Source organism: Monodelphis domestica, chromosome 3 (assembly GCF_027887165.1).
Source record: "Monodelphis domestica isolate mMonDom1 chromosome 3, mMonDom1.pri, whole genome shotgun sequence".
NCBI lineage: Eukaryota > Metazoa > Chordata > Mammalia > Didelphimorphia > Didelphidae > Monodelphis > Monodelphis domestica.
In genome coordinates, this window is record NC_077229.1 from 92954419 (window position 1) to 92976041 (window position 21623).

The 21623-nt window shown below is 43.5% G+C and overlaps 2 protein-coding genes across 2 annotated transcripts; both read left to right on the forward strand.

The window, feature by feature from the left end:
• Positions 1-11995: 11995 nt before the first annotated feature.
• CLPP (caseinolytic mitochondrial matrix peptidase proteolytic subunit) lies at positions 11996-18091 on the forward strand. Its single transcript, XM_056820993.1, has 8 exons — positions 11996-12061; positions 12213-12419; positions 12515-12616; positions 14369-14440; positions 14547-14643; positions 15281-15468; positions 17113-17218; positions 17679-18091. Exons 1-8 carry the CDS (start codon positions 11996-11998, stop codon positions 17834-17836), a joined length of 996 nt encoding a protein of 331 aa, XP_056676971.1. The 3' UTR covers positions 17837-18091.
• A 1153-nt stretch (positions 18092-19244) lies between these two features.
• On the forward strand, positions 19245-21551 carry ALKBH7 (alkB homolog 7). Its single transcript, XM_056822556.1, has 4 exons — positions 19245-19579; positions 20337-20510; positions 20970-21094; positions 21303-21551. The coding sequence occupies exons 1-4, from the start codon at positions 19364-19366 to the stop codon at positions 21442-21444; spliced, it is 657 nt and encodes a 218-aa protein (XP_056678534.1). The 5' UTR covers positions 19245-19363; the 3' UTR covers positions 21445-21551.
• Positions 21552-21623: the final 72 nt, after the last annotated feature.

Here is a 21623-nt window from a genome sequence, read left to right on the forward strand (position 1 = left end):
GAAGGAAGGAAGGAAGGAAGGAAGGAAGGAAGGAAGGAAGGAAGGAAGGAAGGAAGGAAGGAAGGAAGGAAGGAAGGAAGGGAGGGAGGGAGGGAGGGAGGGAGGAAGGAAGGAAGGAAGGAAGGAAGGAAGGAAGGAAGGAAGGAAGGAAGGAAGGAAGGAAGGAAGGAAGGAAGGAAGGAAGGAAGGAAGGAAGGGAGGGAGGGAGGGAGGGAGGGAGGGAGGGAGGGAGGGAGGAAGGGAGGAATGAAGGAAGGAAGGAAGGAAGGAAGGAAGGAAGGAAGGAAGGAAGGAAGGAAGGAAGGAAGGGAGGGAGGGAGGGAGGGAGGGAGGGAGGGAGGGAGGGAGGAAGGAAGGAAGGAAGGAAGGAAGGAAGGAAGGAAGGAAGGAAGGAAGGAAGGAAGGAAGGAAGGAAGGAAGGAAGGAAGGAAGGAAGGAAGGAAGGAAGGAAGGAAGGGAGGGAGGGAGGGAGGGAGGAAGGGAGGGAGGGAGGGAGGGAGGGAGGGAAGGAGGGATGATTTCAGAAAAACCTGGAAAGACCTACTTAAACTGTTATAAGTGAAGTGAACAGAAGTAGAATACTGTACACAGTAATAGCAATATTATATGATGAACAATTGTGAATGACAGCTATTCTTAGCAGTATAGTGATCCAAGACAATCCCAAAGGACTTATGAGGAAAAATGCTGTCTCCAGGGAAAGAACTGATGGAGTCTGAATACAGACCAAAAAATATTTTGTCACTTTCTTTCTTGATTTTGTTTTTTATTCAAGTTCTCTTCCACAAAATGACTAACAGGGGAAAATGTTTTATATTATTGAACATGTAAAACCTAGATCTTATTACTTGTTTTCTCAGGAAGGGAGAAAGGGAGAGAAAGAATTTGGCTTAATTTTTTTAAAGTTAAAAATTGTTTTTATATGTAATTGAGGGAAAAAATAAAATATCCATATAATATAAAGGTCTATAGTTTTTTTGTTTAGTAATGGCTTTGGGGGAATTCAATGATTTTTAAATTATCATTATTCTTTTCCACCTTCTGTTTTAAACTATTGATTTTCCTTCCAGTTTGTTCCTCTAAAGATTTAATTTCAATTTTAACTTCATTTTTTGTTACTTGTTTCATTTCTTCCAACCACATTTGTTTTCTCTGAGGCTCTACCTGTACTTGTTGGGGAATCATTTTCTTCTGGGTTTACTTTGTGGACTTCTGCTACCATATAGCAATTGTTTTTCATTATGATTGATGTTTTGTTTTTGTTTTTTTATTTTCTGGATTGGGTCCTTTTAAGAGCTACACTTAACCTCCTTCTTCATGGAAGTAAATAGGCTAGGCAAGACCTATTTGGTTCTATCTCCTCTATAGTCTGGATGCTATTGTTACTTCAGTTCTGGGTGGAGTGGCTGATACCAAGCCTTGCCCTTTGTCACAATCCCTGGCTACTGCTTCCATCTCCTGGTGATCTAACAGCGGGGCAAGCCTCAGCCTGTCTTTGCCTGCTTCTACCGGCACAATCTTCAGCTAGAGGTCAATTCTGTCCTTTGTTGTGACCCTGACAGACCGCAGGCCTATAAAACTCTTTAGCATGTGTGTGCAATCATTAAGCTGGCTCTATTGTCCACTACAACTCTAAAGAATGCACATTTTTGCTGTTCCCCTATATAATGACTTGTGGGATCTGGTTCTGTACCCAGCTGCTGCCAATAGGCTTTAGGTTCTGATTACCAGAGCTCATGCTACCTCCCTCCTGGAACATACCCACATCTGCCTGTCCTGTCCTGATCCTTTTATCAGAGACCTTAGGCATCTATTCATCATCTTGTGCAGTCTTAGGTTGGATAGAGTAGTCTAGTGCTATTTCTCTTTAATAATTATAACAACAACAACAACAATTAGTATTTATATAGCATTTTAAGTTTTACAAAGTACCTTACAAATATTATCTCATTTTAAATTTATAACCCTGAGAGGTAGGTATTATTATAATTGAGAAGATCTTAGAATTCAAATCTAGGTGTGCTATTGTGAAGAGTGAATCAAACTCTCTTTGCCTATCAATCAGCAACTTTTAAGTTAATCAATCAAAACCTCAAGTACCCCTACTTAGTACCTTACCAGTCACTAAGTATGAGAGTTCACAAGTCACTTGCTAGAGTGGGTGACAACTCCAGAGGCCACTGCCCACCCCCTGGGCAGTGTTAAGCAAATTGAAAGATGGCAATTGGTTCCCCGAGTGGCTCCCATAAAGTGGAGGAGTGATAGGAAGTGACAAAGAAAAAACTGCTTTAAAAGGCCAGCTTAAGGACCCTGTCAAGCTTTCTGCATTGGTGAGTGGGACTGGAAGACGAGATTCCTGCCCTGGATCTTGCAATGGCTTGCATTGGTTAGTGGAGTGGTTCCTTCCTTGGTTCTTTCTGCTCATTGGTGCTTCAGTGGGAAACTCCCTTCAGCATGAGTTTCTAGTGAGATTCTTGGCAATCTTAGCCACCTCATGTGCACTGATGGTTCTTGGCAGATTCTTTAGTGTCTTCTTGCTCTTTGGATTTTGACTTCCCAATAAGGACTTTGGATTCTGATGAGATTTGCTTTTGGATCCATATTTGTGGCCTGGAGACATTAGAATTAAACTTAGGGTATTAGTAGCTAGGCAGTACTTTATGTCTCTTTATCTACATTTTTCCACTTTCATTCTTTCAATCTCTTTGTAAAAAAAGCTACTAAAAGTCATCTTGACTTAAGCTGTAATATTTTTAAATTGGTGACCACAATATTACTTTAGAATTCTCATATTTAGCATAAAAGCTAAATTTAAATTCTTATACTAGCTTCCTAAGACTTCCATCTCCTTCTGAGTGATGCATATTCCCTGTGGAAAGATTGATAAGGACCAAGTTAGGTATCTTCCATCAGCCCCAAAACAAACCACTTCTATCTGTGCCAGAACAAGCCAATTTCCATCTCATTTTCCCAGCCTAATTTCCCAGTTTGGGTATGGGAAAACCTCTGATACAAAGAAAAGCAACTCTCCCTTTAACTTCAGGTCTCTAACCTCCTGCCCTGCCTATGTTTTGAAGGTAGAGGAGTGACACCCTCCCTTCAATGATAAACATTCTCATATTGATTGTTAAATTTATGGTTGGACTGAATAATATTTTACTTGGTCACTAGGGATTTAATTACTAATTCCCAAATGAATTACTAAAGTCAGAATGGAATTTATGGTAGTTTATTTTACAATAAAGAGGGAAGATATTAAGGAAGAGAGAAAGAGAAGAAAAGGAGAGAGATAGCTGCTCTGGCTTCCTCCGAGTAGGGCAGGAATTCAGAGGCCCCAGCCAGGGGAAAGGAGTCCCAAGACAATGGGTCTCTCCAGAGGCTGGTACCTCCAGAAAGGTCAAGGGAAAGGGAGTCAGCCTTTATACTCACCACATGTCAGTTCAATCAGCAGATTCTTTATCAGCCTCAACTCCAGTAGAATAGAAGTCTAGTAGAACTGCTTCTCACAGGAAGTTCCTCTCCAAGTATGTCAAGTTCCAAATTGAACTCCACTTTTAAAGGCCTTTTCTCTTGCGTTACTTCCCCTAAGAGTTTACATCTACCTGCAGTGACACTCGGCTCCAGGACTGCCCACTCTTTCACATGTGGGTCACAGACCTCAATGTGTGAAATGGATGTTCGAACCTTTTGTGGTTAAATCCCAAATGGGTAGGTCTCCATACTCAACTTTAAATACTGTGCTTATTGTTTTGGGGGGATTAAAATCTAAAAATAGATCTCTGTACTCAACTTTAAGTATCACATTTACACTTTGGGGATTAAATCTAAAGATAGATAAGGGATTGCAACTTAATCTTCACAACCAAGAAAGAGCTAAGTACCTTCTTTGTTACAAACAGGGGAGAGCCAAATCCAATCTTCCCAATAGTCATACCATTCTTATCTTAGTGATTCTGAATTATAGATCATCCCCAACCATTTGGTTCCTCATTCCTGATCCCCTTAACCCTCTCACTCCAGTTTCACCTAACCCCACTATAAGATTTAAGTCAATATCAATAACTCCAAGTATTAATTCTATAAATTTTATTAATAATCATTTGAAATAGAAGGAATAAGAAAGAAATAGAAGTATAAAAACTAATTATCTAACAAAAATAAGACCATGTGAGTATATTCTCCTGCCTGGCTCAAAGCCAGCTTCCACAGCCACAATCAGGGGAAGAGAAAGAGAGAGAGGTGGGGTCAACCAGAACTTTATCCTATGAACGCATATAGTGTTTGTACTCAACATGAGGACACAAATGGGATGCTGGATAGGAGAGTCATGGGGAGCAAAATTCTAATTACACAATCCCCCCCTGTGATTCCATTGGGAAACGAGCATGTAGAAATCTCCCAGATTTACATGCCTAGTTTCCCCAATGAATCATTACACATAACCATCTTATATCTCTAAAGATCTTTAACAAGAAGTACATACAATATTGTAGTTTCTAAGGGAGAATTACAATAATTTGGGGATAAGAGGGAAATAAAAGAAAACAGAACCAATGATTGCTAGTGCATTGACAGAAAACCACTTAGGAGGCGTTGGCATAAGAGTTTACATTCAAAGTAAATGTGTTCAACCCCTCACAGTTCAATTCACAACATCCCATACATCCAAAGTTCATTCTGGATCTTTAGGTGCAGTGTGTCGTTTCTGCAGGCATCTTCATGGTGCCTTCTCCAAACAGTTCACTTTCTTGATTTGAGGAGGTAGGAAGTTTCTTATCCTAAAATTACTCTCAAAAGAATTTAAACTTTATATTATAGTATAATAATACAATTCCCCCTAAAGAGGGTGTTGACCAACACCTGGATCACCCCAGAATACATGGATAAGTTGTGAGGTATATGAATCAATTGTCAAAAGAAAATTAAAAAGAAAAAAGTAACTTTTGGTAGATACATAAAATATCAAAGTCTCATGTGTAAAAATTCTAAGGAAAAATAAACCTATAACAGGTCTAGAATCAGGACCCAATTAAATTATTTATGTCCCACAAACCTGTAGTAGCAATTATGCACTTACCACTTAGTCCTTCTACTGTGCCCTCTCCCATTCCTTCTCTCTACCATCTCTTATTGAATGGAACATGGCTTGCCAATGGCCTTCTTTTCCAGGTACATTTTCATTCATTCACTCACTCTGGTCAAGAAAGGCAATTGGAATATTTCTTGCTCCCCATTATCCCTCAAATATGCTAATCACTCAGTTCTTCAATCTATTCATTTCCCATGAGCTACTCCTCTAACCGATCTCATCCACACACAAAGATGGTCATACCTTTGATCTTGCCATCAGCCACAAATGTACTACCTCTATGTTTGAGAATCCTAAAATCATCTTATCTGAACACTATCTACTGGATTTTCACTATCCTTCTGCCTTCCCTTATAATTTCTTTTTCCACACCATAACCTCCTGTCCTTTGACCTCTCAATTTTCTCCCAGTTAATCTCTCTTGCATCAGCCAGTCTCTTTTCCCCTTCTTGACTTCTTAGTGAACCAATTCAATTCTACACTGTCCTCCTTCACTTAACTTTACCTTACAACCACCACCACCCATCATATTACCAATTATGCCAAACAAGGGCTTGGATCATTGCCAACATTCAAATTACTTCCATCTACACCCATGTTGCTGAATGAAGGAGGAGAAAATCAAATGACTATTCTAACCAGATTCACTACAGATTTAAGTTCAGCACTTCAACTGGGCATCGCTACTGATAAGCAATCTAACTATACTTCCCTTGTTAACTCACTATCTTACTCTTCACAATGAGTTAAAAATTTTTTTATCCTTCCTTCATCCTCCTATGGCTCCTCCTTCCCCCTATTCTCTAAGCTGAGAACCTTGCCTCATATTTTATAGAAAAAAATGATGTCATTCATCATGAACTCCTTCTTCTTTATCTACTATCTTTCAGATGCCATCTGCCTCCTTCTCCTTCACTTGTCTTCAATGATGAAATGGCCTTACTCCTTACCAAGGCTAATCTTCTATGTAATCAAGTGATCCCATTCCAATCCTTCTCTTCCAACAGATTGCCCCCTCTACCCCAGCATCCCTAAACTCTAGTTTATCTTCAGCCTTTCCCTATTTAATTAACCCCCTTACAATCTGGCTTCTGATTTTTCATTCTTTTTAAATTGCTCTTTCCAAAGTTACTAATGATCTTAGTTGCCAAATACAATGGCATTTTTTCTGACCTCATTCTCCTTGACCTATCTGCTACCTTTGACACTTTTAATCACTCTCTCTCTTTGATATTCTCTTCTCTCTAGGCTTTTGGGACACCACTCACTCCTGGTTTTTCTCCTATTTGCCAGCTCCTTTTCTGTATGGTTTTTCTCCTATCTATTTGCCAGCTCCTTTTCTGTCTTACTTTCTGGATCCTACCCAGATCATGCCCTCTAATGATATGTATCCTTCAGGGTTCTGTCCTGAGTCCTTTTCTTTTCTCTCCTCACTCAGTGATCTCATCAGTTCCCATGGATTTAACTGTAATCAATTTGTTGTGCTCCAATCTCTCTGTTGAACTTCCAATCTCATATCTCCAACTGTCTTTCAGACAACTCAAAATGGATGACCACCAAAAATCTTAAACTTAACATATCTAAAATAGAACTGTTTGCTCTTAATCCCTTCCTCTTTCCCTCCATCCCCATTATTATAGTAGGCAACACCAGTCTTTCAGTCCCTCAAGTTCACAATCTGAGCATCATCTTGATCTCTTTACTATCTCTCATTCCCCATATCCAAACTGTTGGTAAGGCACAAAGATTACACTTTTGCATTCTTGGATACACCCCACCACCCTTCTCTCCTGTGACACTACTAACACTCTAGTTCAGACCCTTATCACCTCACATCTGGATTATTGTAATAGCTGCTTGTGGGTCTGCCTGCCTCAAATTTCTCCCCACTCCAATCCATTCTCCATTTAGTGATAAACATGATTTCCTAAAATGTAGATCCAATCATGTCATCCCTATTCAATAAATTTCAGTGGCCTCCTGTTGCTTCCAGGAGCAAATACAAAATGCTCTGATTGACATTCAAAGCCCTCATAACCTAGCCCCCTTCTACTTTTCTTGTCTTCTTACATCTTGCACCCTGACACATATATTCTGACACTGGTCTCTTGCCTATGTCAAAAACAAAACACTATAAGAGTTAAAATAGTGGAAGCCATAAACTGTGGCAGATAAAAGAGTGGTTGGCTTAAATTGTGACCACAGAAAATATGGTTTCAAGACAGTGTCTTGTTTTAAATCAAATATAAGGTGGTCGCCAGGGAAAAGTTCCCAAATATGAAATATGCCCAAGTCAGCTGGGTTTTATAGAGATTTTAATTAATACAAATGAGGAATTAATGAAAGGGAGAAAGAGAGAAAAAGAAAATGAGAAAAGGGCTAGACCAGCCTAGGCCAGCATGAGCCAGCCTAGGCTGAAAACCCTAAGGGAGAGATCAGTCAGTCTTTATCAACTCACCACAAGATTTGTCCAAGCAAGATTCTAGTGTTCAGAGAGACATCAGTTCAACTTTGGCCAGCTCAATCTCCAGAGAGAGTTCTCTGAGACAGAGTCCCTTGCTCTCAGCTTTTCATCTCCTTTTAAAGAGAATTTTCTCCTATGTCACCTCCCCTAAGTTCTCACATCTATCAATCACAGTAGACATTTTCCAAAGGACAGACCATTCTTAATTCATACCTGAGTAGACTAAACTTTTGAGTAATTCACACCTGAGTAGACTACAATCTCTGAGTAAGTTCTCACCTTTTTGCCCTTTGCAAGTTCACAAGTTGCCTGACCTTTATAGGTACTTAGCACCCTTTTATATTAGATCTAAAAATAGGCACAGCTTAAGGGCTTTTGCCTTACTATAAGTATGGGTTTAAGTACTTTTCATTGTTCAGCAAGGAGTTTACAACTTTATCTTCCCCTAAAGTATGCTTAAGTAGGGGTGGAGTAGAGGTCTCACATTCCTGATCTAAGTCCCTTCATTGTTTAAAATGGGGAATGAATGGTCTTAACCAAATCTTCTGAAGTAGGGCCTGAGAATTTTTAAGATTCACAATACTCCTTTTAGCTCTGGGTATTTTCTCTGGCTATCCCTCATGCCTGGAGTGCTTCCCCTCCATTTCCCTGCATTTGCTGACAACCCTGGCTTCTTTTAAGTTCCAACTAAAATCCCACCTACTACAGAAAGCCTTCCTCTTCCCTGTTAATTCTAATGCCATACCACAGTTAATTATTTCCTATTTATCTTATATATAGTTAGCTTTGTATAAATTGATTTGTATGTTGTCTCCCTCATTAGAGTGTAAACTCCTGGAAGGCAAGGACTGTTGCTTACCTCTTTTTGTATCCTCAGTGCTTAGCACAGTGCCTGGAACATAGTAGGCACTTAATGCTTATTGCTTGATTTGATCTAATGAATGTATTGGTTCAGAATCATCATTGTAAAGTGAAAAGAACATTGAATTTAGAGTCAGGAGAACTGGATTTGAGGATGGACTCCAATCCTTACTGGCACATAGTAGGTGCTAAATAAATGTTTATTGATTATCCCCTTTTTATGGATAAGGGAACTGAGCTTGAGAGAGGTTATAATTTGCCCCAGATCACACAGCTAGGAGGTAAGTGAGGCTGGATTTGAATTCAGGTCTTCTTGGCTCCAGGCCTAGTACTCTATCCATGACACTGGTTCTACCAGATACTCTTTTATATTTTTGCTAAAGTATAGATGGGTGGGCTAGGTTTCCCTATGATCTTTTAAAATATCATCTTAATTAGAATTACATCTTTATTTGAAAGACTTAGATATTTCTAAATATGAATAAACTAGAAACCCATTTGCCATAGATGACACATTTGGCTTTATTTTATTTGAACAAGAATAATTAATAGATTTGTTTTGGAGTTGTATGTTGAAAAGATCATTTGAACCTGAAAAACACATTATACTTTGGCTACAGGTAAGTAAAGAGTTTTCTGATTAGTCAGATAAAATGAATCATATTTTATAAAAGTATGTAATATGTTATTTGTGTAAAATGGGGCATTCTGCTACAGTTGTTATAATGGCAAAATATTCATCTCTGGTAGTGGTTGAAAAAATAATTCCAAGTAAATATATCAATGTTTTGAGGAAATTTAAACAAAAAACAAAACAAGTCAATCTATAGTATGAGAAATAGCTATCACCATTCTGGTTGAAATTGTTTCTCCTCTCCATTTCTGCTAAACTTCTTGAGAAAGTCTGCATTGCCTCTACCCTCTCTTTTTTCACTTGATTCTAATTCCTCTGCAATTTGGCTTCTGGACTCAGGATTCTAATCAAAATTGCTCTCTTCAAAGTTAGCCATGGTCTCTTAGTCACCAAATCTTATGGCCTTTTCTCAATCCTCATCTTTCTGGGTCTCTCTGCAACCTTTGACACTGTGTATCACGTTCTCCTGGTTACTCTCTTCATTATAGGTTTTTAAGACACTGTTCTATCTGACTACTTTTTCTCACTGTCCTTTTCTAGATCTTGATCAAGATAAGCCTGCTAATTGTATTCTCCCAAGACTCTGACCTGGACCATTTTCTCTTCTCCTGTTATACCATCTTGCTTGATAATCTTATCAGCTCCCATGAGTTCACTCATCAGCTTCATATAGATGAATGAAATTCTCAGATTTTTATATAACTCTAATCTCTTTCCTGAGCTTCAATCTCATGTCACTAATTGTTTTTTGGACATCTGAACTGATTGTCCCATTGGCATCTTAAACTCATTATTTCCAGGATAAAACTCATCTGTTCCCTCAAATTCTCCACTTTTCCAAACTTTCTATTACTGTCAGGGGCACCACCTTTTTTTTTTTACCATTTTCCCAGGCTCAAGCTTAGGTATTATCCCTGACTTTTCTCTTGCACTAACTTGTTCAATAATTCAGTCATGTGGGACTCTTTGTGATCCCATGGGCCATGCCATGCCCTTCATCCTCTACTATCTTCCTGAGTCTGTACAAGCTCATGTTCATGGCTTCCATAATACTATCCATCTCAGCCTTTGCTATCACCCCTTTCTCCTTTTGCCTTCAATCTTTCCCAGTATCAGGGTCTTTTCCATTGAGTCCTGGTCTTCTCATTATATGGCTAAAATGTATAAGTTTTAGCTTTAATGTTTGGTCATCCAGTGAAAAGACTGAATTAATTTATTTAAGTATTAACTGATTTGATTTCTTTGCTGTCCAAGGGACTCTCAAAAGTCTCCTCTAGTACCACAATTCAAAAGATCAATGCTGTGTTCAGCTTTCCTATAGTTCAACTCTCAAATGCTACTGTAAAAAACAGCTTTGACTATACAAACTTTTGTCAGCAAGGTGATATTTCTGTTTTTTAGTATGTTATCCAGATTTATCAGAGCTTTCCTTCCAAGAAACAAACATCTTTTAATTTCATAGATACAGTCACAATCTGCAATGATCTATGAGCCCAAGAATATAAAATCTGACACTTTCTATCTCTTCTCTTGATACTTGCCAAGAAGAAACGGGACCAGTTTCTAGGATCTTAGTGTTTCTGATGTTAAGCTTCAAGCCAACTTTTACACTCTCCCCTTTCACTCTCAAGAGGCTTCTTAATTCCTCTTTGCTTTCTGCCTTCAGAGTGGTATTGTCTACATAGCTAAAATTATTGATATTTCTCCTGTCGACCTCAATGCTGGCTTTTGATTCATTCAGCCTGGCATTTCACATGATGCACTCTGAATAAAAGTTAAAGAAAGAAGTTGACAATATACAACCTTGTTATTCTACTTTTCCAATATTAAACATGGCAGAAGCTTGATGGAAAGCACTTGGGTCAAGTCTAACTGAAGCAAATGTATTTTGTGAGTAGACTACAGGCTACCTGGACCAAAGGAAAAAATAAGTGAGGAGTTCTGGAAACACATCCCAAATCTGGCACTGAAGCATAACATAGATGGTTGGCATCAATCATCTAGGAGTCTGTTGGAGGTGTCTCTTTGTCCAAAACATAGCAGTTAATATCTTCTTGTCTTTCCTCAATAACTTCATCCCACCAAAGGCAGAGGGAAAAGCAAGGGAAAATTCTACACTGAAATTGACTTTGTTAAAGTTATTGTTAGTATAAAAATAGTGGAAAACTGAATGGTTGCATGACCACTTGCTAGATAAATTATAATGGGTACTCTTTTGAGTACAGGTTCAAGTAGATGAGCACTAAAAAAAGGGACTGGACCACCTAATATCCAAGAGTTGGTGAAAGGGTTAGTTGTGACCATCAGGATGGGACTTGGGCTCAGCATTAAGAGTTAGGTTCATTGGGTTGCTGTTGATATAAGATTTAGAACTGTGTTGGAAAGGGGAATGTGGGAGTTATGGTTTGGAATGGGTAGTGAAGTTGAATTTAGGAACTGGGATTTAAGGTCATGACTAAGGGTCAAAGTTAAGGCCTAAATCTAACTTATAGTGGGAGTGGGGGTCTCTAAAGTCAAGGTCAAGATTGATGTTGGGGGCAGGGTTGAGGGTTAAGATTTTGGCTCATTCTTGAGGGTTGAAGTCATGGTCAGAATGAACATGCATAAGGCTGTTTTTGTTTGTTTTTTTTGGTGGGGCTGGGTAGGGTAACTAGGTGGCATAATGAAGAGATCACTGGGTCTGGAGTCAGGAAGTTTCATCACCCTGTGTTCAAATCTGGCCTCAGATACTTATTAGTTGTGTGACCCAGAGCAAGTCACTTAACTGCTCTGTGACTTGGTTTCCTTATCTGTCAAATGAGCTGAAGAAGGCAATGACAAAACTACTCCAATGTCTTTGCTAAGATAACTCCAAATGGGGTTATGAAGGGTCCGAAGGAGTTGAAAAGACCTGAACAATAACAATGAGACAAAAACTAGGCCAGGGGCCACATGGCTCTTCCCAGCCATGGGAATGTGGATGACTAGAGCTCAGATTTTTGGTTCGGTCCCTGGAGATGCCAGCGGGAGTAGAGTATGGACCTGGGCGCCCTACTGGTGGCTGCCCCGCTGCCCTTTTCTCCTATCACTTCTGTAACTTCCACTTAGGGCTCCTAAACGCAGCGCTTGCCCGGGAGTCTCGGCTCCACCCCTCTGAGTCCGGCGAGGCATGCTGGGATGTGTAGTCCAGTCGGCAGAGCAGTGGCTCTCCCCTCCCCTTTCCCCTACCCCCGCCCCCGCGTAGGGAAAGATCGCTTCCGGGTAGCCAGCGGCGTGCTATCCCCGAGTCCCCGGCTCTTCTAGCTGTTCGGCCTCAGAATGTGGCCCCGGATAGCGGTGCGGGGGGCACGGGGTCGTGGGTCATAAGGGAGGGCGGGAGCATTGGGCCTCGGGTGAGTTAGGAAGGGTAATCGAGATTGGTGCGGGGAGTGGGCCTTGAGAGTTCCCTAAAAGGGGCCCCGCTCACCCTGCTCGTATCCCCCCTCAGCGGCCGCTGAAGTTGTGCTCCTGGACTGGCGTAGCCCTTAGGAGCCTGCATGGGACCCCGACGTGGGCGCGGCCCCTCATCCCCATCGTGGTGGAGCAAACGGTAGGACGCCCCTTACACCATCTGCTTGCCTTCCCCCACAATTCCTTTGCCTCCTCCTCCTCGCCCCCCCGCCCCGAACCTCCTCGCGGGTACTTGACCATCTCTTTAATGCCCATTTGTATCCCATTGTTCCGATTCCCTTCCAGTCTGCCTTCTCCCCTCATCCTACCTGTATATGTGTGTGTATGTACACCTATGTGTGTATAAATCTTTATCTTCTTTGTATCAGTTCTAAGGCAGAAGAGCAATAAGGGCTAAGCAACTGGGGTTAAGTGACTTGTCCAGAGTCAAAAAGCTAGGAAGTTTCCGAGTATGATTTGAACCTAGGATCTCCTGTCTCTAAACCTGGCTCTCTGTCCAAAGTCACCTAACTGCCTTTTGAATATGTATTTATTAAGCACCTACCAATGTTCTAGGATACAACTACAACTACAAAGAATGAAAGAATCTCTTTATATAATGATAAGAGCTAAGTGTGGGCAAAACTTTGTACATTATTTTTTAAATAATTTGATCTTCAAAACCACTCCTAGGAGGTAGCTGCTGTTCTCCCCATTTTAGAGTTGAGGAAACTGAGGCAGGCCGACAAAATGACTTGTCCTGTGGTCATACCACCAGGTATCAGAATCTTTATTTGAAATCAGGGCTTCCTGACTCCAGGACTGAATGTTCTATCCATTGTGCTTCTTGGCTACTTCAAGCCCTGTATAGGGCTTTAAAAGCCAAGTTGAGAAGTTTGATCTTAGAAGTGGTTTTATTGTTGTTCAGTCATTTTCAGTGGTGTCTGACAGTTTTAGATCTCATTTGGAGTTTTCTTGGCAAAGATACTGGAGTGGTTTGCCATTTTCTCCTCCAGCTCACTTTACAGATAAGAAAATTGAGGCAAACCAGGTTTAGTGACTTATTTAGAGGCAGCTTGGTGGCGCAGCAAATTCTTATTTGAACTCCATCCCTGAAGTCAGGTCATCAAATGTCACTTCAGACACTCACTAGCTGGGTGACCCTGGACAAGTCATTTAATCCTGTTTTCCTCCGTTTCCTCCTCTATAAAGTGAGTTGCAGATGAAACTGCTCCAGTAACTTTGCCAAGAAAACTCCAAATCTTTGCCAAGAAAACGAAAACTGTCAGAACCTGAACACTGAAATGCCTGAACAACAATAGAATTACACAGTATCTGAAGTCATATTTGAACTCAAGACATCCTGCCTTCAGGCCTGGCACTCTTTCCACTCTCATCCCCTCATTGAGATAATAGCCACTGGAATTGTTTGAGTAATAGAATATCAAGGTCAGATCTGTACTTCAGGAAAATTAGTTTGGCAGCATTGTATAGAATGAACTGGAGAGGAGAGACCATTATGAGATTGTCTCAAACACTCTAGTCAGTTAGGAAGTGTGAGTAGAGTGCTAGACCTGGAATCAGGAAGACCTGATTTTAAATGTGACCCCAAATACTTACTGTGTGACCCTGGATAAGTCGTTAAATTACTGTTTGCCTCAGTTTTCTCTTTCTGCAGTGTCTAGCACATAGTAGGCACATAATATTTATTCCTTTCCTTTCTTTGACCCAACATTGGTACCCCTTGTATCTCACTTGTACCTCATTGTCCCACATTCTTGCTTCTTTACCTCTTTGCTCCATTCTTCTACCTCTACCTCTGCCCTGTTCCTTTCCATCCCTTTCTCCACCCCAGTATCCTCACCCTTTTAACTCCTTCCCCTCCCAGCTTCACTCTGCTCTCCCCATGTAGGGCAGGGGAGAAAGGGCCTATGACATCTACTCTCGCCTGCTCCGAGAACGGATCATCTGTGTTATGGGACCTGTGAGTATGATTTCTGCTGCCCCATCCCTTTACCCCACTCATGGCTTCTTCCTGGAGTTAACCTTTCCCCCTGCTTCTTTCCTTCCTGTCTCCTCCCTGTGCCCAGATCGATGACAGTTTAGCCAGTTTAGTCATTGCCCAGCTGCTTTTCCTTCAGTCCGAAAGTAACAAGAAACCCATCCACATGTACATCAATAGCCCTGGTGAGTAGAACTGCCCTTCTCACCCCTCCCAAGGACCCCTGATGATGTGAAGAGCTGGAAGGGACCACAGAGATAATTTTACAGATGAGAAAAGAATTTGCCAAAGCTGTCTTAGGCAACATGATGTTGTGGAAAGAGCATTGGAATTAGAATGAGAAAAGCTGGGTTTCAGTCCTGGCTTCACTACTTGATAGCTTTGTGTTCTTGACTAATTCAGTTTCTGGTCTCTAAAATGAGAGAGTAGAATGTCCAAGAAGTTCTGTGAAGGATCAGACCCTCATTGGTATTGTCAATGGACCAACCAGGAGACTTAGCCCCCACTTCTGAGTGGGGAGATCCTATACATAATAGCAGGATAGGCAGGGCACCTGTTCCTCTTTGGGGGTAGGGAATAAGGAACCCCTACAGGCTCATAAGTCTAGGATGAGTGAGAGGAAAGGTTGAGCGTGGTAGGACAGAGGACCTGGAGGGGGACGTGTGAGATGAGAAGGACCTGGGCAAGGGCATTCAGCCCATGCTGTGTTTGGTTTGGGGAACTTGAAGGCAGGGGCATGAATTAACTTTGGTTAGTGATTGGAGGGCGACTTGGGGTGGGAGTGGAAACTTGCCCTCATCCTGTCCTTGTCTTCTGTGGCAGGGGGCATTGTGACTTCGGGCTTGGCTATCTATGACACCATGCAATACATCCTGAATCCCGTCAGCACTTGGTGCGTGGGCCAGGCAGCTAGTATGGGCTCCCTGCTGCTGGCAGCTGGCTGCCCTGGCATGCGCCACTCACTGCCCAATTCCCGAATCATGATCCACCAGCCATCTGGAGGGGCCCGGGTAAGCTGCCACTCTTATCCCCACTTTCCTTCTCGCAGCTTTGCCCATTCTTCCCCTTAACTGCTATTCCTTGTGTCTTAATTTAACCATCATTACTCTCTCTCCCCCTACTACTTGCCTGTTCTCATCCCCCTCGTTCTTCCCCAGGCTCCCTTAAACTGCCTTCCTTCTCACTCTTCTCTTGCCCTCCCTCCATCTCTCCTCAAATCCTACTCAGAACCCTTGATCCTTTCTTCTCATCCTCTGCTCCTTTTCTCCCTATGCCCCTGCACACTGGAATCTTGCATTCAGATTTTGTAGTTTATAAATTGGTTTCTTAGCCATAGTTATGTAGCACTTTGAGATGTATAAAGCAGTTTCTACTTCTTAACAGTCTTGAAGTTGCTAAATGCAATGACACCTTCATTCTACAGATTAGGGAGGCTACTGAGGCTCTAGAACCAATTTCCCTTGACTTGTATGTCTGGAGAGAAACTTCTGGAGTGGGAAGCAGTAGAATATTCCAAGAGGGACCCCACCTTGCACATCCTTCCACCTCCTTTAAATTCATTTTTTTTAAACCCTTAACATTTGTCTCAGCACTGATACCAGTTCTAAGGCAGAAGAGTGGTAAGGGCTAGGCAGTTGGGGTTAAGTAACTTGCCTGGGGTCACACAGCTAGGAAGTATGTGAGGTCAGATGTGAACATCTGTCTTTAAATTCATCAACTCAGATGCCATCACCTTCATTCATAGTGCCTTTCCTAGTCTTCCCAGTTGGTAAAAAGGTATCTTCTACATCTCCAAGATTCTCATTGTACTTCGCATTTTCCTTATCCTCTTGAATAATAGTTTCATAGGGTTAGACACTAGATTGTGATTTCATTTGTATAGGGATCTCTCAGGTATGGAAACTTCCTCTCCCAGTGCAGATCTTCATATTCTCTGTGATTTAGAACCTTAGAGAGTTGTCTAGAAGTGACAAACACACAAGCCTGTATGACTCTGAAGAGATTAAAATATAATTGGGAAGTGATTGGTGGTTTCCTACATCAGTCTGGCCTAGAGCATTAAGAAAAGTGATTTGCATGGTTTCCCACCAGTGTGTTTCAGAGACCTGAACCCAGATCTTCCTGGCTCTGGGGGCTGGCTCTATCCTGATCATGCATTATAGCAAGGTTATAGGTTTGCATCTTGTCTCCCTGCCAGCTGCCCAGAGATAAGGCTGTTTTATAGAAACCCTGTGCCTTTCTTAGTTTATAGAAGGCAGCTTTATGTAGGGAAAGGTAATGGTTTTGGAATCAGGAATGACTGGGATTTGAGTTCAGCACAGCACCTAGCACATGGTAGGTGATTCATAAACATTTATTGATTCTGACTCTCATGTACTTTTGTGACCCTGGGCTAGTTACTTCTCTTCCCCTCTGTGAATAGCAGGTTTCTGATCTGTAAAATGGGAATAATAATTCTTTACATCATGTCTCTCCCAGAATCGTGATGAGGGACTACTTCATAAATTTTTAGACCATGCTATAAATGCCTTATTAGGCACTTAATAAGTATTTGTTGAATTATTGACTGCAGACTGGGCTCCCTGCAAGTTGGGAAGTGAGCCCTGTGGGGGCCGTCCCTGGCTGTTCATCCGGTCCCCTCCTCCCCCATCCAGGGACAAGCTACAGATATTGCCATTCAGGCTGAGGAGATCATGAAGCTGAAGAAGCAGCTCTATGGTATCTATGCTAAACACACAAAGCAGCCCCTGGATGTGATTGGTGAGTGTGCCCCTGGCTTGGGCCTCTCCAGTCTTTCTTCTCTTCCACCAGACACTGTCCACTTAGCCTCCTGTTTAGCACTGATCTAAATTCACTCACATTTTTATATTTCATGTTTAGAAGTTTACAAAATGGTTCCTCACAGTAACCTTTTTAGATAGGAAATGTATTAGCCCTATTTTACAAATAAGGAAGCTGCAAAATTAGAACCTGAAGCTTCTCAATTCCAAGTCCAGACCCATTATGGCTATTTCCTCACTAAAGAAAATTAAAATTTTATAGGTTCGTGACCAAGCGTACTCAAGGCCTAAACTTTTTTAACTGTTATCTCTGATTGGTCAGGCCCTGAGAAGAATGTCCTGGGTTCAACTGACTGACCATAAGTGTTTGATGTCTAGGTCCTGACTCCACCAGATAGGAAACCTTTCTCTTCCATTGCCCTAACTCTGCCCTCTTCCAGAGGCTGCCATGGAAAGGGACCGATACATGAGTCCTATGGAAGCCCAGGAGTTTGGCATCTTGGACAAAGTGCTGGTACACCCCCCGCATGATGGAGAAGATGAGCCAGAGCTGGTACAAAAGGACCCCGTGGCAGACCCTGCTCCTGCAGGGCCCTGAAGATGGATGAGCCCATTCTTCCTTGTGGATTGTGAGGAGCATATCCCCCCAAAATGAATGATACCCTTTGTCTACACTGGCTTTCTCCATCCCCTGACCTTTGCACTGTGCTACTCTGTCCCAGGACTTTTGGTTGTAGCTTTAGATTTCAGGGGCCCATCTGGCGGTGACACAAAGGGAAGAGTACACTGAGTTAGGCTACTGTCCCTGAGCTGAGAGTGTCGATTTTAAATTAAAATTTTGGTCACCTTTTGATCCCTACTGTCTGTCTCTTCTTTACCCGGGGGGTGGGAGGTGATGGGGGGTGGGGGGTGAACATTGATTCATTCAACAAACATAGCAGCTGTGTGACTCTGGGAACTCACTAATTTCTCTCAGCCTTAGTTTTCCTATCTATAAAATAGGATAATAGCACCTACAATTCAGGGCTATTGTGAAGATGAAATGAGAGGACATGTACAATATTTTGCAAAACCTTTGCCAATGCTGTATAATGCTCTTGTGTTACAATGCCTTCCTTCTACCCATGAAGTGAATCATAGCACTTACCCCAATACATACAGTTTGAGTTCCAGTTCTCAAGCTCTGTGACTTGATCCCTCTCTATACCCCTGTAAAATAATAAAGATACGAACCCTTTCACTAGCTGCCTCACAAGGCTGTAGTGGAGAAAGTAACCCATGACTATAACCCTACAGCCACTTTAAAGAACACTAGATTAGAGGATGGGCAGCTAAGTGGCACAACACAGACCACTGGACCTGAAGTCAGGAAGACTCTGCTTCCTTAGTTCAAATCCAGCCTCAGACATACACCAGCTGGGTGACCATGGGTAGGACACTTGACCCTGTTTACCCTCAGTTTCCTCATCCATAGTGTGAATTGGCAAAGGCAATGGAAAGCCACTCCCCAATCTTTGCCAAGAAAATGGAGTCAGATTTAGTCATGACTGAAAGGATTTAACAACAAGATTAAAGATTAGAGGACTCCAAAGATTCAAATTATTAATCTATTTCCATCTAATGTGACTTTAGACTAGTCTGGGGCCCTCCAAGCCTTCCTGTGGAGCTGCATGGCCACTTCTTGGTAGGGAGTTGTAGGGGCCCCTAATAACTGTTCAGGACTCTAGTACACTAGCCCCCACACGCCCACCACTTTTGAAAGTGATTTTATGACCTGGTGGCCTAGGCCCAGAGCCAAGAACTCAGGCCGGATGTGTTGTCACTCCAGCTGCAGGCTCCGCCCTCCGAGGTTTCCAAACCTTGGAGGTCAGCAGGACATGGCTGAAGCTGCAGGTAAACCAGGAGCTCTGACAGTTAACTACCTCATGGTGTCCTCTTGAACTGGGAGGGGGCGTGGCCTAATGAGCTCGAGCCAATGATGCAAGGCGGAGCGAGACTCACATCGAGGGGGCGGGGTCTGGAAGCAACCAATAGTACCATGGCACAGGCCAATCGCCGAGGGGAAAGGACGGCCCCCTAAAGTGAGAGCCCGGGGTTGGCCCGACCCGGCCGGGGTGGCTGGCGGATGGTGTGGAGTAGTCAGCGGGCCTTGGGGGCGTTGCGGGCCCCAGGAGCCTGGCCAGGCTGGCTGAGGGGATCGGGGCCCGCGGTGCTTCGCCGGCTGCGGGGTGCAGCTGTGGTACGGCCGGGTTTCTTGAGCGCCGCCGAAGAAGAGACGCTGAAAAGGGAGCTAGACCCCGAGCTACGGCGCCGCCGCTACGAGTACGATCACTGGGATGAGGTGAGTGAGGACAGCCGGGACCCCGCACCTCACTCCCGGGTGCTGCTGCCGCCTTGCTGAGGCCCCAGCCCAACTCCGCTATGATCCTGCGCCCCACCGTGCTGCTTGCTCTGCCGTGCCGATGCCCTTGCCCGGCCCCCAGTACTGGACTCTTCTAGTCCTTCTGTGCTCCCCCCCCAGCCCAGTACCCTGTGCCCCAGCCCCGCCACTGCACTGCCCCTTCTGTCCCCACAGACTCACTTTCCTATCCTTACGGTTCCATACTCTCCTCCAGGGTTCTTCCAGACCTGTGGCCTTGTCCTCTAACCCTTCGCTGTTCCGTACCCTGCCAGCCACCCCAGGTTTCCCCATACCCTCTGCCCCACCCCTCTTACCCCGCCTTCTCTAGTCCCCTCTGGTCTCTTTTACCTCCCCTGTCTCCCAGATCCTCAGCCCCTACTCCTCTCAGTCTTGGCAGTCCCTCAATCATCTCATTTCTTCAGTCATTTGCCCATCCCCTGAGCCTCCTCAATCCCTCAATGCCCCCATTTCCTTGCTCTCCTCGTTCTCAGCTGCCCCAGGTGGTATTAGGGCCACCTCTGGTCTCCCAGTCTTTTAGCATAGCCCAGTGTCTGGCACACACAGCATCTGCTACCCACAACTCTACCTCCTAATTTGATTCTTTTCTCTCCCTCAGATCCTCATTCATTGGCATCAGGGTGACTTCCAGACTTTCTTGGACTTAAAGAACTAACCATTATTTCCTCATCATCTGTAGGCTATCCACGGCTTCCGTGAGACAGAGAAATCACATTGGTCAGAGGCAAGCCAGGCCATTCTACAGCGGGTTCGGGCAGCTGCCTTCCCCCCAGCTCTGGCCCAGTTTCCAATGGTTCATGTCTTAGATCTCCACCAAAATGGCTACATCAAGCCCCATGTGGATAGTATCAAGGTGGGCAGGGACCCCAGCCTGTGGGGTGAGGAAGAGGGATGATGGCTTCCAGAGTAGCAGCAGAGGCCAGTCCTGTGTGAGGCGTGCCCTCCTCTGGACACGGTATCCTGGCATGATAGAAAAAGCCAGGATGTCTGGCCTTTTCCTGCTCTCTTTTTGTGTGACTTCTGAGACATAAGCAAGCATTTATTTAGCACCTACAACAATGTGCCAGGTGCCACTAAGTGCTTTTACAGACACTATCTACTTTAATCCTCAACAACTCTGAGAAGTAGGTGCTATTATTATTCCCATATTATAGTTGAGGAAATTGAGGCCCAGGATCACATAGCTAGTGTCTGAGGACAGATTTAAACTCAGGTCTTGCTGACTCCAGTCTCCCTATCAATGAAATGGAATGGTCTCTAGGATCCTCCCAATCTTGGTTCTGACATTTTGTGGTTCTAATTCTCTGGCCAGTTTTGCGGCAGCATCATTGCAGGCCTCTCCTTGCTATCCCCCAGTGTCATGCGACTAGTTGACACGCAAGATCCTCAAGAATGGCTGGAATTGCTTCTGGAACCCGGGTCCCTCTATATCCTCAGGTAGGAGGACCTTAGGACCAGAGCTCCTAGCAATGGGGTCTCGGGATGTATCTTAGACTCTTTGGGATTGACTTCATCCCTTGCCTAGCAGTCCTAGCCACTAGAATTATAATGCCATCTCTCCCAAGCAGTATATAGAGGACACCATGGTGAGGAGTGAGCCTGCCCCTCAGCTACTGACACAAGCCTTTCTTCCCCTCCATACCAGGGGCCCTGCCCGATACAACTTCTCCCACCAGATCCTTCGAGATGAAGAGTCCTTCTTTGGCGAGCACCGGGTCCCTCGGGGCCGACGCATTTCTGTTATTTGCCGTTCCCTTCCTGAGGGGGAACCGGGGCCCCCCAACTAAACAACCTCAAATTCCTGGGGGGGGGGAGGGGGACTGGGTCTGAGGGCTTGTTTGTGCCCAGTTTTCTATAAAATATTTATGAATAAAGTTAGAGAAATGGTACTTGACCCCTGGGCCTAGCTGATGTTGAACAAGAGAGAAGGGTACTTCCTCCCATCTGATTGGCTATTGCTGTCAGC

Coding starts and splice junctions, on each gene's coding strand:
- CLPP (XM_056820993.1), top strand. CDS start 11,996: ATGGGAATGTGGATGACTAGAGCTCAGATTTTTGGTTCGGTCCCTGGA. Junction 12,062..12,212: donor GAGATGCCAGCGGGAGTAGA/GTATGGACCTGG, acceptor TGGGATGTGTAG/TCCAGTCGGCAGAGCAGTGG. Junction 14,644..15,280: donor CATGTACATCAATAGCCCTG/GTGAGTAGAACT, acceptor CTTCTGTGGCAG/GGGGCATTGTGACTTCGGGC.
- ALKBH7 (XM_056822556.1), top strand. CDS start 19,364: ATGGTGTGGAGTAGTCAGCGGGCCTTGGGGGCGTTGCGGGCCCCAGGA. Junction 19,580..20,336: donor AGTACGATCACTGGGATGAG/GTGAGTGAGGAC, acceptor CATCATCTGTAG/GCTATCCACGGCTTCCGTGA. Junction 20,511..20,969: donor CCCATGTGGATAGTATCAAG/GTGGGCAGGGAC, acceptor TTCTCTGGCCAG/TTTTGCGGCAGCATCATTGC.